This window comes from Spodoptera frugiperda, chromosome 11 (genome assembly GCF_023101765.2).
Source record: "Spodoptera frugiperda isolate SF20-4 chromosome 11, AGI-APGP_CSIRO_Sfru_2.0, whole genome shotgun sequence".
Taxonomy (NCBI): Eukaryota; Metazoa; Arthropoda; class Insecta; order Lepidoptera; family Noctuidae; genus Spodoptera; species Spodoptera frugiperda.
This window is the reverse complement of record NC_064222.1, coordinates 6,740,876-6,757,520: the sequence shown is the minus strand read 5'-3', so window position 1 is coordinate 6,757,520 and position 16,645 is coordinate 6,740,876. Positions and strand designations below refer to the sequence as shown.

At 39.9% G+C, this 16,645-nt stretch overlaps 2 protein-coding genes across 2 annotated transcripts; both read left to right on the top strand.

The window, feature by feature from the left end:
- Nucleotides 1-330: 330 nt before the first annotated feature.
- On the top strand, nt 331-7,610 carry LOC118274993 (CLIP domain-containing serine protease B4-like). Its single transcript, XM_050696972.1, has 10 exons — nt 331-455; nt 1,134-1,242; nt 1,587-1,759; nt 2,153-2,230; nt 3,827-3,909; nt 4,205-4,330; nt 5,064-5,238; nt 5,688-5,806; nt 6,542-6,693; nt 7,383-7,610. Exons 1-10 carry the CDS (start codon nt 347-349, stop codon nt 7,606-7,608), a joined length of 1,350 nt encoding a protein of 449 aa, XP_050552929.1. The 5' UTR covers nt 331-346; the 3' UTR covers nt 7,609-7,610.
- Nucleotides 7,611-8,306: 696 nt separating this feature from the next.
- LOC118274472 (uncharacterized) lies at nt 8,307-16,109 on the top strand. Its single transcript, XM_050696962.1, has 12 exons — nt 8,307-8,417; nt 8,985-9,127; nt 9,987-10,338; nt 10,632-10,743; nt 11,114-11,201; nt 11,558-11,724; nt 12,730-12,915; nt 13,342-13,521; nt 13,839-13,989; nt 14,651-14,828; nt 15,386-15,525; nt 15,948-16,109. The coding sequence occupies exons 1-12, from the start codon at nt 8,354-8,356 to the stop codon at nt 16,053-16,055; spliced, it is 1,869 nt and encodes a 622-aa protein (XP_050552919.1). The 5' UTR covers nt 8,307-8,353; the 3' UTR covers nt 16,056-16,109.
- The last annotated feature ends 536 nt before the right edge of the window (nt 16,110-16,645 follow it).

Sequence of the window (16,645 nt, the reverse complement as noted above, 5' to 3'; positions counted from 1 at the left end):
CCGCTCCTATTGATCGCAGCGGAACATAATATGGCTTATAACCTTTCTCAATAAATGGACTATGCAACACAAAAAGAATTATTCAATTTGAACTAGTAGGCCCAAAAATTAAAGGGCTAATGCCTGATCCGGAGCTGCTGACTACCTAGCGGGTTTACCGGGGCTTCGGCTAGAAAAGCAGGAGTAGGAACGGGATGGTTTTTAGTCAGTAAAAGTCTGACAATCTCTCTCGTCTCGCCAAGGATGGGAGAAGTGATTGGATGATTTTCCCCCCTTAAAAAAATGGCATTATAGACTCTCGAGTTATCACATAATGTTGTTTTCAGTTCAACTCGGTGCCGGTGTTATGTGGGAGCGGCTGCGGTGCTCTGCAGATGCTGAGCAGACTATGCCTGAGGGCCCAGCGTCGGACATCGGGCGGTTCCCCTGGCTTGGTCTAGTGCAACATAGCTTTTGTTAGTACTCTACTCTCATAACTGTTTGCTTAGATATACTGTAATTTGTCACTTTTTTACCGTTTGGCCGCTATCTTGCCTGATGGTAAGTGATGATGCGGCCTACGATGGAGCACGTCTGCCCATAAGCAACCTATTCATTCGGGCTTTGAAGATACCCAGGTTATAGGTACCCATCAGGAAACACAGACCCCGGCAAAGAATTCCACTCCCTAGTAGTTAGTAGCACTTGCATGTAGATATCGTGGGAACCGGAGATCCTTATATCATTAGAGACCAGTGCCATATTAGCCATATAGCAGGAAGCAGTAAATGCTACGGGCCCTGCGCACGGGGGGCCCGCACCTGTGCCCAAATCAACAAAAGACCGACTTTAAAAACCTTCACAAAAAGCCTTCTTGTAAACGTTCTGGCTTATTTACATCCAAAATTTTTATAGGCAATGTAACTCCAGGGCCTTCCTATTCACATTTGCTTACTGCCCGTGTCGCTTTTATCCGGCACTGTTAGAGACCCATTTTTTGCATAGATCGGTCGGCTCTAGCTGAGTGATACCAGTATACTATGACCTCACAGATGATAACCGGCGTGATCCCTCTAAAGATTAAATAATTGACAACGCACTAGCAATTGCTATTGCTATTGAGGTTTACAATGCATACTAATTACATATTTCAGACATAGCAGGCAGGGTTCATTTTGCAATAACTGGAGCTGTTCTCATTCACCCTGGGTTTGCGATAGCAGCAGCTGAAGATATAGCGAGGATTGAGCCTACAGAACTCAAGTAAGTGTCATGGGACATACACGGGATGGTATTTAAATAGAAGAAACTTATAGCTTGCCAACACCTTCCATTAGCAGAGAATTGCAGCTGTCTTACAACTTCTGTGGTAGGTAAACTTCGAGGAGTGCTAGGTTCCTTGGTCAAAACCAAAGCTTTTTTATGAAATAGGAGGCAAATGAGCAGACGGATCACCTGATGGTAAGCAATCGCCGCCGCCCATGGACAATCGAAACACCAGAGGCGTTACAAGTGCATTACCGGCCTTTTGGGGGTTAGGAATTTAAGGGCTGTTAGGGAATCAGATATTGGGAAGATTGTTAAATAAAGTTCATATTTGGTTTCAGGAATAATACGAAGCTAATTCTTTGGGGTAGCAAGGGCAAGGAAAATCAGAAATATGCAGTAGATGTAATGGATTATATACTGCATCCACAGTACCAAGAGAGACTGACATTTGCTACCATTGCACTTTTGGACTTGGTCGGGTGGAGTGAAACACAGTTTAACGACTGGAAAGGTGTTTTTGTGCATTTAAACGTTTTATATGTACATAATCTCTTTAACTAGTTGTCCTTCCCGAGGACTTTTGTACTCAAATTTATCCTTTTCTTTGTTTTCTTGTATTAAGATGTCTGTCTTGTTTGTCAAGTTTTCCTGTTTTGCGTTCAATTCCAGGTCATAAGGTATAAAAAGTTCTGGTGCAGTAGTCTTTTCAATGGATGATCTTTTTGACTCCTTTGTAAAAATGAATAAATTCCTAAATCCAAGTCTTTTTCCACTTGATAGGTCGCTACTTCTACTGCCTACTACTACTAGGAACCCTGCATACTGCTTGGTTTCTGTTACGTTCTTGTTTATTATAGAGTCTTTATGTAAGAAATATTATTTACATTTGTGTTTATTTCCACAGCCCCGGTGTTACCAATTTGCATGCCTGTAAAAGGAGGTGGACTTTTCACTGATATGTACGCAATAAAATTTACAGATAGTGAGTAAAAACTTTCTATTTGCTATTAAAAAAATTGAGGTATCGTGACGATGTCCGGAGTCCGGCCACCGAAAGTTCTGGGTCTTCGGACGGCAAGCAAGGCCAACGCGCGTAATTTCACGTGCGCTGAAAAGAGGTTCAGGACACCACAGACGGGGCCCACTAGGGTCGGTGCCCTGCCGGGGTTGCGGGCATTATCATAATTATAGGTTAATAGATATATCTTCGCAGCCCCGGCTTGGATCTGGAGTTGGAAAGGGGTGCTTTTGTAGACAGTAAGGTCCGACACTTTTTCTCGCCGCAGCGAAGATTAGACTTGAATAATATAAATAGTATGTTCCAGTCCCAGTCGAATAGTGAGTTCAGTACTATTTTACAAGTACCCTCAGTAGGAGCTTGGAAGAAAATTTAACGAAACCGTTCAATCTCCTACTAAGGGTATAGAGAGTGATTGGCCAAATATCAAAGCATAAAAAATATTTTTACATCTAAGACCTTTCGCTCATAAATACTTTTTGTAGCGATGTTGCCACGCGTCTGCATCAATACAGTCGCGACGTGCACATAAAAGGACCTGCGTAATATGTTAGTACCGTTTTTACCCGACTGCGCCAGAAGGAGGGTTATGTTTTTCGAGAGTATGTATGTATGTATGTATGTATGTATAATTGTTTGGCACGCCCTTCAGCCTAAACGGCTTGATGGATTTTGACTTGAGAGGTGTCGTTGGATTTGTCTTTCCTGTGAGAGTGACACTGGATATATCAAAATGCTTAAAAAAACAAAATGGCGGATTTTTGGCGCCAAATTCGAATATTTCTCACTCTCTACCCTAAACGGCTTGATGGATTTTGACTTGAGAGGTGTCGTTAGATTCGTATTTACTGTGAGAGTGACACTGGATATATCAAAATAATAAAAAAACAAAATGGCGGATTTTTGGCGCCAAATTCGAATATTTCTCACTCTCTAGCCTGAATGTATTTCCGCTTGATATTATTCCGGGGTTATTTGATTCGTATTGATTGTGAAAGTGACACTAGATATATCAAAATACAAAAATAATAAAACTAAAAGAAAATAAAATAAAAAAAGGTAATTTAAAAAACTAAAAAACCCGACTGCGTTTCTTTATAATATGAAAATTAAAAAACCCTAAAACAAGAAAGTCATCGTAAAATTGAAGCAGTCGGGACCCATTCTAGAAAGCCAGTCGTGTGTGCCCTCACTAAGTCTTCATATTTAGAATGGGTCCCGACTGCTTCAATTTTACGATGACTTTCTTGTTTTAGGGTTTTTTAATTTTCATATTATTAATTAGGTAATGCGCGATAGCATCGCTAGTATCGCTACAATAGTCGTCGTAGGCTTAAGGTAAGCGTACACAGACCCGCATCGTACGCATCGCACGCATTCCGTATGACGTCATCGGTACGCATCGCATGTAGGCATTGCCGATGATGCGGATCAGTGGACGCAGTTGTATGAGTTTCTATACAAGACAAAATAAAATCCGTTGCGTGCGATGCGTACGATGCGGGCCTGTGGACGCTTACCATAATAGGTACTTGAAATGTTATTATTTATTGTTTTTAGCATCGAAGGAAATGCAGAAAGAGGTATACAAAATGAAATTTGTCGACGATCAAGATTGTGAAGAGTTTTACTATAAAGCTCAGGTATCCGATTTATTTTTTATTTAAAACAAACATACCTATACAATAATTAATTAAAAACTAAGGTTTACTCATGTACATTAGTGAAGAAAAGCTCTACCAGTTTCAAGTCACATAGGGACTCTTCATTATGAGCAACGTGCGCAGATGTCGCCGCGTCTGCGCACGCTATTTTTAATTAATTTAGTATATCTCGCGACAGTTATTATAAAAATATACCTATACATAATTTTATTAAAGCGTGCGAAACCGCGGTCAGAAACGACATACAACATAAACTTATGTATCTACTCCACAGTTATCATATGGGAAGACGAACCCGGTGAATCCAGTGTGTGCTGTGTCAGAGAACATTACAACGCCCTGTGTGTGGGACTCTGGTACCGCACTGGTCACCAGGCAGTCTTGGGGGTTCTGGAAACTGGTGAGCCCATTGTATATATAGAATAGAATCAGACGTTACTTTGCAGAAATCCATGCTACACTAACAACACATTCGATTTTTAGTTTAAATTCCGCTTATACATGTATTTTTTGCAGCACTTAAATGCAATTAAATGCTCATACAGCAGAGGTGCAACATAAAAACACGCACATAACATGCAATATACTACTCGACATATGTTTCGCTCCGCCATGGAGCATCCTTCGGTGTTGAGTCGGCGGCTCCCGTAGCTCGAATCGACGATCGAAATCGAATGCTGCTGCTGAAAATGCGGGCGGGAGAACGGTGCTGCACTCCGCATGATAAAAATACATATATGTATAAGCAGAATTAAAACTAAAAATCGAATGTATTGTTAGTGAAACCATTTTTTCAATACCTCTGCCCCACTGATGATAAGCATTCTCTTATGAAAGCATTTGTGACGCGCATGAAGTTTGTTTCTTGTTGTTTAGAAAATAGAGTTGTTTCTGATGTCGTTTTTTTTTAAGTGAACACACAGCGTCACGTCGCATCGTTCCCTTAGTACGGTACGAGTTTGCTTTACGTTGAACAAAAACGAAACGAGAGCGCGATCGGCGCTCTGATTGGCTGGCGCGAATGAACCAACCTATCAGAGCAACGAACGCGCTCTCGTTTCGTTTTCGTTCAAAGTAAATCAAACTCGTACTAAGGGTAGACACTGACCCTTATTCTATTCTATAACTTGTAGCTTGGTTTTGCCCTCCGAAGCCCCGGTTGCGGAGCTCCGACCAGGTTCCTAAACATCCACGACTACCTACCCTGGATTAATGACGTCATCTCTCGGAAAGCCTATGAAGATTATGAGGACGTATACAAGTTAGCTATGCGTAGATTGTCTCCATACAAATTCATTTTGTTTAAGGGTAAGTGCCTAAATAAAGGTTGAATTGTTCTAACCAGCCTTTGGTGTATCTTTAGCCTTAGTACGAGTTGGCGTTCGGCGCTCTGATTGGCCGGATCGAATAAACCAACTAATCAGAGCGCCGAACGCGCTCTCGTTTCGATACTGTTTTGTAAATTTGCCACTACTTTTAGTCTACGGCGCGTCGGGTGTCCGCCGCTCATAATATATTTTTTTTAATTGCACAAAAAAGACACGACACCCAAACAAGAATTTCTTTTTATTTAGATTAAAATGATTCAACGGGCCTCGGCGAGTTGGCTTCAGCCCCTCGTACGCCTTCCAAAGGTCCAAGACCCTGTGGTCCCGTGATAGGAAAAGAACTAACATAATAATTCTTGAGTTTCCTATTTCGCGAATCTTTCTTTCTCACAAAGAATAATAATTCAAAGAGTGCTATTTTCATTGCAGGCACTACGAAACTACCAAAAGGTATAGGCCAATGTTCGAGGAGAGCTCGAGGCTCTGTCCTTTACAAAGACAGTTCGGAATTCAACACAAACAGTAATCTTGCGCAAGGATTTTTCCACGTGAGTATTTTACTTATAAGTATATTTCAGTTTTTTTTTATGTTATAAGCCGGTAAACGAGCAGACGGTTCACCTGATGGTAAGCAATCATCGCCGCCCATGGACATCCGGAACACCAGAGGCGTTACAAGTGCGTTGCTGGTCTTTTAGGGGTTAGGAATTTATGGGTTATTTGGGGTTTGGGTGGATTGGCAAGGTGAGTAATTGGGTTTCCAAAAACCTCACTCACACAATGAAACACAACGCAAGCGTTGTTTCACGTCGGTTTTCTGTGAGGCCGTGGTATCACAACGGTCGAGCCAACCAATTAGGTGTCGAAGCATGACTCTCCCACGTTGGAATTTTAGATAACCTTCATTCTCAAAATGTTCAGTGATACAACAGTGAACCTTCATTCGCGCCTATTAGGCATGCAGAAAACCCCATCTTCATCATCATCATCATCAGCCGAGAGACGTCCACTGCTGAACAAAAGCCTCCTCCTTAATCCTGTCTTACTTAAGATAAATTACTTTATTCAATATCGACCAGAAGGAGCTATACAACCTACATAGCTCCGTCCCTCTTGCACTGCTCAATGATCGACCATTCTGACACAATTGTAATAGCAGACTGAGGCCCCTGGAAACTGAACCTTTGGTTACTTTGGTAGTTGCATTCTGGCCCAATTGAGACTTGAGAGAGACTATTAAAAAGAAATAGGTACAACATTTTAGACAACTTTTTTATTTCCAGATAGAGATAAGTCACATAGCTAGTTTTAGGTGCGTCGAAGTGAACTTGGATTGTAAAATTAGAACAAATGCTGCTATTTGGTTGGAACACAACTGCCACCCTGACATGAGGGGACTGGCTTACAACCAGAGCAGAGCAGGAGAGAGGGAGAGGTAAATACAAATACTTTTTTTGCTAGGTCCAGTGGTAGGTTTCAAGGCGCTTTTCCACCAGAGATTTGCTATGTAGCTATGCTACGAAGATGTAATTGCTAAGCTGTGAAACTATGTGACCGTTTCCACCGATACTAAGCTATGTAGTTGTCCGCTGTTCCGGCAGCCGTTCCATCAGCTTTAGATACTTACTGGACCCAATCTGTTGTAGTCTAATGGCTGATGGATCCTTTTAAATTGCTATCTACTTATAATGTCGCTTTAACCAGTACTTTAAACTAAGGCATCCCAATAAGTTAAACTATTGTTGAGTTGCCTATTTAGTCAAACATTTTTTTTACAAATTAACTGCCTCGTTGGCCGGGTGATCGTAAGTGCGACTGCCGGACAAGGGGTTTCGGGTTTGATTCCCGGGTCAGCCAAAGTATTATTGGTTTTTTTTTTTGGGTTTTCCGAAAATTTCTCAGTAGTAGCACGAAGTCTGGAATTTAGCCCAGTGTATGGCAATAGGCCCACTACCACATGGGACGCATAACACAAATGGCGAAAAGTGGGTGTAAATTGTAATGTCGGAAGTGGGTGTACATTGTATATCGGCATTACGTGCCGTAATGTGCACCGCTGCCTATACCTTCGAGGATAAAAGGCGTGACGTTGCATATATCCCTATTTGTTCTCTTTTTTCGCAGATTACTTTGCTTCGTTTACTTCAAGACATCTGCGTTTGTCGAGGTCCGATTCATATTCTCGTTTTCAGCAACGATTGAAGTTACACTATTCGGTGTACACGAAACGACGAGAAACATTCCGAACCCTTTCAAGTCAACACAACACACTACAGCGTGGTGGCCGACTACCAGCAAGTTTATTATGTCGCAATGGGTCCCAACAAATGTATGGTGGTATGGTTTGTAAAATACTGCACGGTTGGCGCGGTGGCTGGGCAACTGGCTGCCGTGCAACGTGTAGCGGAGCAACTCTTTGTGTGATCCACAAATTGTTGTTTCTAGGCCTGGGTATCATGAGCATGTGAAATTGTAAACGCACCCACGATACAGGAGAAAATCCTAATGTGGGGGCAACGTTTTAAAAAAAAGCAAATAGAAATAAAGCCTGCAGCCATTAAACATTGTTTTTTATTTAACTGCCTTTTGTTCGTCCGTGTGCTCTTTATTTATGCGCTAGAGTCTAAAGGTGCTCCACCAAAGATGTGCTATGTAGCTACTGCAAAGATATAATAGCTAAGCTATGAAACTATTATGTGACCGTTTGAACTGTGGTAAGCTAAGATATTTTTTTTGAAATAACTAAAATTAAATTTCACAATAAATATTACCTATAACTTAGGTACTGGATTAGACTTAGGTCTTATGAGATTTGTTACAGCCGTAGAGCATTCTTCGGAAAAGACTAATTGAAAAGGCCAAATTCTGCACGGGTAACAGCTTGTTTAATTATAAATAGGCTCAATAATCTCAAACCTTGGCCACCTCATTTACTTACCGGGAACAAACGACATAAATATACATTATAATTATAAATCAATGAATCGTACAAAAACACGAACCAAAATTTAATATATTGTAAATTATGCGTACTTTACCACCGAACTGTAATAATTATAAGGCATGTAAGTACTTCATTAAGTGTTGAAACAGTGATGGCGTTAACAACTCTGTTCTTACTGCTGTTTGTGACATTTGGATCAGCGAGGGAATATACAGGTAACATTACCATTTACCATTAAATAACATAACAAAAAATTAAGTTAAAAAAAGCTTTTACGCTGTTTAGTACCTAGGTACCCTAGGGATCACCTGATGGTAAGCAATCACCGCCGCCCATGGATAGCCGAACCGCCAGAGGCGTTACAAGTGCGTTGCCGGTCTTTTAGGGGTTAGAAATTTAAGGGTTGTTGGGGAATTGGGATTGGAAAGTTTGGAAAGGGGGTAATTGCGCCTCCGGTAACCTCACTCACACAATGAAACACCTACTTACTTACCTATGCCTATAAGTACTGAGAAAATTTAGAAGACCTATGAAATCCCCTTTTGTGCTTTAACCTTGCTTGCTGCAATGCTTCAGGGCTGGAGAAAAGCAGCAAGAAATATTTGATTAAAAAAAAATCTTATTAGGTATCTATTCGCAAGTAGTTTGGTTTAAAATAGAACAGGCGAGTGAAATGTGAGTGCTTCGTTAAAAATACTTATCTACCTTCTGGAATTAAGATGCGTGATATCGTATTTAAAATGTTGTTCAAATCATTTGTTTTATATTTAATCTTGTTTTAGATGCAGAAACATCGAGTTTTCCGAAACTATTTCATCTGGATGACTATGAGCGATGTTTAGCAAAGGAGGATGGATTGTATTGCCTTGGGACCTTCGACCTAACACCAACGAAATTACCACATACTACTTACGATTTAATGAAGGCAAGTACGAATATACTTTTTTATTCACCACCAGTCACCTGATTGTAAGCAATCGCCGCCACCCGTAGATAGACACCCGAAATACCAGAGGTGTTTCAAGTGCGTTGCAGGCCTTTTCATGGTTAGGAATTTAAGGGTTATTGGGAAATCGGGTATTGGGAAGGGGTGATAAACCTCACTTACACAACGAAACGCAATGCAAGCAATGTTTGACGTCGGTTTTGTTTCTAAGATTATTCAGACACCACTGACAAACAGTGAAGGAAAACATCGTGAGGAAACCTGGGCTTATACTTTCTAATTATAAGTTTAAAATCACCAATTCATCTTGAGTAAACCTGGTGATTAATGCTCAAACCTTCTCCATGTGAGAAAGGACTTTAGTCAGCGATGCCCACTAATAGGCTGTTGATGTATGTATGTATGATAATGAAAACAATATACCTAAGACATAGGATTAGGTACCCTATTGTCTAAAGACGAAAGTCTATCATTGTGTGTTTATAACAATGACCTATTGAACTGAAACGTGGCCTCTTACTACTAACGGCCTCTTAATACGTAACTCAATAAGCTAAAAAGGAAATTTTGGTTGTCTTTGCAAGCTAATAAAATTATTTTATAACATAATTACCAAACCCGGCGAACCCCGTTTCGCCACCAATCATTTTCCCTGTTTTCCTGCTTTTCTCTTGAAATATTTCTTGCATTTTCTACCAACGAATGCAAAACCGAATTGCAATAAAGAATTTATTATGAATTATGAACCGTGGAAATCGGTTCGTGCGTTCTGGAGTTATAGCGTCAGGAAGGAAAACCCGACTTATTTTTGTTTATAACATTATTAATTGAATTCCAGGCTTATTCAGATGAATCATATCGTCACTTCAACCGAACGAGAATACATCGCGGCTACTGTCTGAGCGACAGATGTTCCTCAGCTACTTTATCACGCTTTAACACTACACTTGACCCTGGAAACAGCCCTGAACAACTCTTCGAAAGATGCACAAACTTCTATATGCAAGCAGAAGACTTCCACGCTACCCTAAAGTCCCTGGACTACTGTCGAACTCATTCCAACATCATCGAAGCTTCCGAAAGACCCCCTACTTCTGCAGAAGTGATCTTCAAGAATGTGGTTTATACATTGATAATTGCTAATATTGTGGGGACCATTTATCATAATTTTGCTGGTGATAACCCTAATAGTAAGTTCTTTTTTATTTACTGTGACAGCGGGTATGATTAGGGATGATGACGGGGAATGAAAATTAGTCCGTTAGTTAAGTAATGAAAATATATTAGACACGATTTTTTTTCGCCCATAAGTTAATGATACTTGAAAAATATAATACAATGTTTGCAATATTTAACACGTTAACCGCCATGTAAGTCACTGGTGACCGACGCTTAGCGGAGGATTTACCTTCAATAGTTTTCTTTCGGCAGTTAATGCTTTAATCAACAACAGACTAACCTACCCATGTTTTTAAACTTGCAGAAAACAAACTTCTATCTTCGTTCTCCATACCAGAAAACTGGCGTCGGCTGACATTTATTCGTGAAGGTGGAGATCCTCGACAAACTGCCTTGGTGCCCATGGAAGGTCTTAGGTATTTCTTGTCTCTTCGTGTTTATTAGTGCAACTATAGACATAGTGACAGATATCGGTCAGTCGTTTGACAGAGCTAATCGATTTTTTAACAAATGTAGACTGCTAATATTTTTTTTTTTTATGTTGCCTACTCCTGCTTTTCGAGCCGGAGTCCCGGTAAGCCTGCTTAATCCGTAGTTTCGGATATTTTGCCCCTATGGCTTGAAACTTGTATTCAATAAAAAATGACGCACAATATTTTACGCCATACAAAAAAAAAAATATTTCCTACTATCTCAATACTACTCTAATAACTCAAGTGAGGAACAATCAGTAGTTACCTATAATATGTAATTTAAAATACTAATGAATACAAAATGTATTTCTAGGGTAATGGCACTTGGATTCACGACATACGCTCACGCGTGCGTCATACATTACATGTACCACATCAAAAATCCAGAATATTTAGAAGAGGTAAGTCCAAACTATTGTGCTTAAGTATAATATAGTGGAACCTTCTTAAGTAAGACTTAAAGGGACCTGCAAATTGGTATCATTTATAGAGGTATCCTACAAACCCAGTTTCTCAAATATCCAAGTATTTGTCTAATTTACAGAAGCTATGATAAGAGTTGAGCAACGGGCATTCGAAGCTACACTTTGGAATGAGCACCTAGCTTTACTGACAGACAGACTGACGGACAATTCAATTTGACGTTTCAAAAGTGCCTAATTTAGGATTCATTAAAAATAAATGCTTTGATTTTGACTTTGACGGGTGAAACCATGCGGGAGTAGCTATCTTTTCACATTTCTCGTACAACTTACAGTTAACCCAGAGACTGGACGGAATATACTTGTCAGCTGGAACGTCCCTGATCCAAGTGTTCGTGATGATGACCAGCTTCCTCACAGGGTACAACCTGCTCATCTACTCCCAGAAACAGGAGCTGGGGCTGCATATGTTGCCGCTTTGTATTATTAAACGACTTGTGAGGTAAGTCCTGGGGGCCTACTCTAATTTAACGAAAAACGAAGTTTCGTCCGAAACTTCGCAGATTGCATACCTACTACAATTGTATTAATTGCGAACCTTTGTGAACAAAAATGAACGAATGTAATGAAGATAAATAAATAGGTTTTGATATGAAATTAAAAATAAAACGTTATTTCAAGTAATTCTATTAGTAAATCAATAAAATCTACGAGCGAAGATTAAACGAAACTTCGGATTCGAGAACCGGAGTAAGCCCCCTGAAAGTGTGAAACTTAAGAGCTTTAGATTTGTTATGGAGCGCTAATGGTTTATTAGGTCATTCGCAGCACTAATGCGAATGAATAATGAATGAATTATAATAATGAATGCTAATGCACTGTAACCAAGAATACGGTAGTTTCCAACTAATCAAATTCCATACTTTTAACAAAATGTCAAATAAATGGCAACATACGGCAAACATACGGACGGACGGACAGACAGACATGACGAATCTATAAGGGTTCCGTTTTTTGCCATTTGGCTACGGAACCCTAAAAACGATACTCTTCTATGAATTTTGTATGAGGTCGCAACTAATGACGTCATAAAATTTTTGCGTTAATTATAATCGACCAATTAATGAATGAAGGTGCGATTCTTTTGGGATATTATATTTTATTGTGACATCAAAATCAAAATAATTAATTTTTAGACCTAGGAAACAATTGTATTGTGAATCTGATTTAAAGTGTAGTGTACCAAGGAGTTTCTTGCTCGTTCTTCTCCATAGGAATCTACACTTTGGAACGAGCGAAATAGCTCCACTAGAGGACTGACCGACAGACAGTAATTTTTAATATTATTATATCTGCTTTGACGTCCAAAAGTGCATTCGGAGAGGGACGGAGCTATACAACCTACATAGCTCCGTCTCTCTTGCACTGCTCAATGATCGAACATTGTGACACAATTGTAATAGCAGACTAAGGCCCCTGGTCTATTTAATTTTGACTTTGATTGCAGAATAACTCCAGTTCACATCTTCATAGTGGGTTTCGCAGCAACTTGGTGGTTGGACACAAGAGGTGGACCGCTGGTGTCCACCACCATAGGTCTGGAGAGCGAGGCTTGTACCAGCAAATTCTGGTCACATGTGTTCCTGGTAAACAATATTGTGGACACTGACAAATATTGTGTCGTTCCAACATGGTGAGAAACATTTGGATTCTTTATGGAGTAATACTTTTAAAGTATTTTGACTGCCTCATTGACCGAGTGGTCGCAAGTGCGACTGCCGGGCAAGGGGTCTCGGGGGCAAAGTATTACTTACTGTTCTTTTTTCGGTTTTTCGGAAATTTCTCAGTAGTAGCACGGAATCTGGAATTGTGCCCAGTATATGGCAAAAATCTCGCCCCAAGTGGGTGTACATTTTACAGCATTACAATACGTGCCATAACTGCTCCTATGCCTACCCCTTCCGCAAAATGAGGCGTGATTTAAATAATTTCGAAACGAGAGAGATTAGCTGATTTATTCGAACCGGCCAATCAGAGCGCCGAACGCGCTCTCGTTTCGATTACTTTAAACGTAAAGCAACCTTATACTAAGGGTACAGTTAACCAATTCTTTCTCCAGGTTCTTACCAGTGAACATGCACATGTATATCGTGGCGTGTGCCTTCACGCTCCTGCTATGGCGTCGGCGGTGCTTCGCAGTCAGATTATACCTGGTACTCTTCTTCGTCACCTGCCTTCTGAACGGCTTCGTTGCGTATATGAAGGACTACAGATCTATGATATATTTAGCAACGCCTGAGTGAGTATCAAGGAAAACATTACAAGTTTATTTAAGGAGATACCTACACGTAATCATGTACCTATTGTATAATTTGTTGAGTGAGGACATGTGGAGAAGAAATAAGGAAATTTCATTTAGGTTTTCGTTTCAAATTCAACGTATATTGATTCGAGTAAATATACATACTGTTTGGAAAAAAATGTGGGAAACTTTGAAATCAAAACGTTTGGTTTGATATCAATCCAGATGAAAACATTGCAAAGATATTCTTTTGTGTCATCAATTCATCGATTAATTCTCCAGCCTAAAATAATTCTGTTACTTGTTACTTTCAGACACATTCGTAGAATATTCCGAGACAATCTATCTTTCACTGAGTTCTACATATCGTCATGGGGGGCGCTGCCAGCGTGTTTCCTGGGGCTCATTCTCGCACATATTCAGTTTGCATTGGACGAGAGGAAAATCAAACTTTCTGACTACAAAGTAAGTGTATTTTGAGCTCGAAAGCTTAAGGCTATATATATACACATTATGCCGCTGATGTGCACACGACCTAATACACCCGTTTTGACAAAAAAAATCTTCGAACTCTCAAAAAACAGAATGAAACCCCCTAATACTTGGCCCTATCCGAGAACCGAATTACAGACCTCTGGCGACTGTGGAATGAGCTGACGTCGGCGGTATTTCCGAACCGATACGACCTTCAAACGTTCAAGAAAAGAGAGTACTCCTTCTTAAAAGGCCGGCAACATACCTGTGACTTCTCTGGTTGTCAGATGACTCGTGTGCTAGTTCGACTGCACGGTTGGCGCGGTGGCTGGGCAACTGGCTGCCGTACAACGTGTAGCAGGTTCTCTTTGTGTGATCCAATTGTTGTTTCGGGTCTGGGTGTCCTGTGCATGTGAAATTGTATGTTTGTAAACACATCCATGACACAAGAGAGAATCCTAGTGTGGGGCAACGTCTTTTTAAAAAAGAAAAGAAAAAAAAAGTTTTTTCCCATTCTACAAAAAACAAGACATAGAGTTATAGACATAACCAGTTTATAATGATCTCGCTTTGTGTGATCTTTCTACACATTGGACAATCAGTTTATACTTAATGGACTTGAATTAATGTTATTCATATATATCTCTTACAGTGGTTCGTGTACCTCCATTACACGATGTTTCCCGTGTTATTTACATGGGCCCTAACTGGTATATACGCGCGGGAGCACTCATCATCCGACCTCTTCAATGCTGTTTACATCGCTTTCGACCGGCCGTTGTTCTGCATTCTAATGTGCATTGGTCTTCTGGGAGCCTTCCATATTGACGGTAAGAGAATTTTATGGAGCGGTTTCTAAACGAGAATATTCTCTTGAAATAATCAATATAATTGAATGTATTCGCTTGTCTAAGTGTTGCCAGTCACTTTGGGAATAGGTATATGACTCCATACAGCTGGAGGGTTACTTTCAACACCATTTCTCATTCCTGGGCTGAAAGTCTCTATACTATCCACCATCGAAATGAAATCGATTACTACGTCATAAAATAAATGTAGACTATGATTATCCACGTTTGACATAGTTGCATCATGTGACGAAAGCAAGCATTCGTCAAAAACGATAGGCGGATTTCACATTGCCGTTTCGTGGACAGTTGACCATTATTTCTAAGCAAAATGCAAGGTTTTTTATAATTTGTAGGCTGCCTGTTGTTTATGAAGGATGCATGCATTCGCCAAATGACGCAACCTAGACAGCCAGACCCTTATAAATCCCACACAGTCTTTCCCCAAACAACTAGGCCTTTTGAAGGATTCCCCCTCCCGTAATAAAAAAGGCTATTCTATATCAACTTCTAAGTTTTACTTAAAATTGTGTTTCCAGGACCAATACGTAAATTCTACAGCTGGCGCGGCTGGCGGACGATGGCGCGCATGTCTTTGACAGTGATGTTGCTGCACTGGTGCGTCGACATGACCATCGCCACCAGATCGGTGGCTTATGGAACCTCTGCGACTGATATGGTTTGTGGAACTTTGATAAATATAAAGATATGTGTGTAAGGGCAGAAATCGCCAACACATTCGCCATTCAAGATTGTGCAAGAATGGTGATTTATGCTCAAACATTTTCCATGCGAGAAGAAACCTTTGGTCAGTTGTGGCCACTTATTGGCTGTTGATATTATGTGACCATCATCATCATCCACGTAGATCGACAAGTGACTCTGGCGATATTGGTTCACCAAGCGGGAGGTTTGCCCACGTGGCATCGATCATCTTCCTTAGTCCTTCAAACCATGTGGCCTGCCCATTGCCACTTCAGCCTGCTTATTTTGAGGTCAATGTCTGTAACTCTTGTTCTTTGCCGAATTTCATAATATTTATATCAGATTTTGTAGCGCAAATTAACGTACTAATACTAATAATATTTTCTATTGTTTCAGTTGGTGGACTGGTGTGCAACCAACCTGATCACTTATGTCCTCGCCGTACCAATCACAGTTTTAGTGGAAATTCCTATGCAACGGTTCATAGAAGCCTTGATTTTTTAATCAATTGTATAAATTGTAATTTGCATTGTATATTTGTAAATAAAAATAATTATGTTTATTTTTTAATTATAAATCTGTGGTTTTATCCATGTCCCACGACCTGGTTAAGTGAGAAACCATACTGAGGTCCCAATACATAAACTTCAATAACTGAGATAACATCGTTTTATTTTCATTTTTTTTATTAAAAGTCATTCATAATATAACACACAACACATTGTTTTATTTAAGAATCGCACCTACTTACAAAAATACAATAAAAATGTTAAACATTGTAATATGATTATGATCACAAAACATTACGAGGCAAAGCAAAAAGACTTGGTTTCCAATGTGACATTATGACTACTATGTTGGAAGCTAACAAAAAATCCCGACTGGTCTATAGGGAATGAGCAAGTAAAACATATGTATCGATAATTATAATATCGAGATTTTGAAAATGAATCGAATGATAATATTCATCGAGCATAAAAGATTTATCATAATATTGTACTATAATTGTTGTAACATAGGTACTCCTACAATGTTTAAATTGAAAACTGTGGATTTTTAGGACGTATTTGATGTACTACAATTACTTAATAATG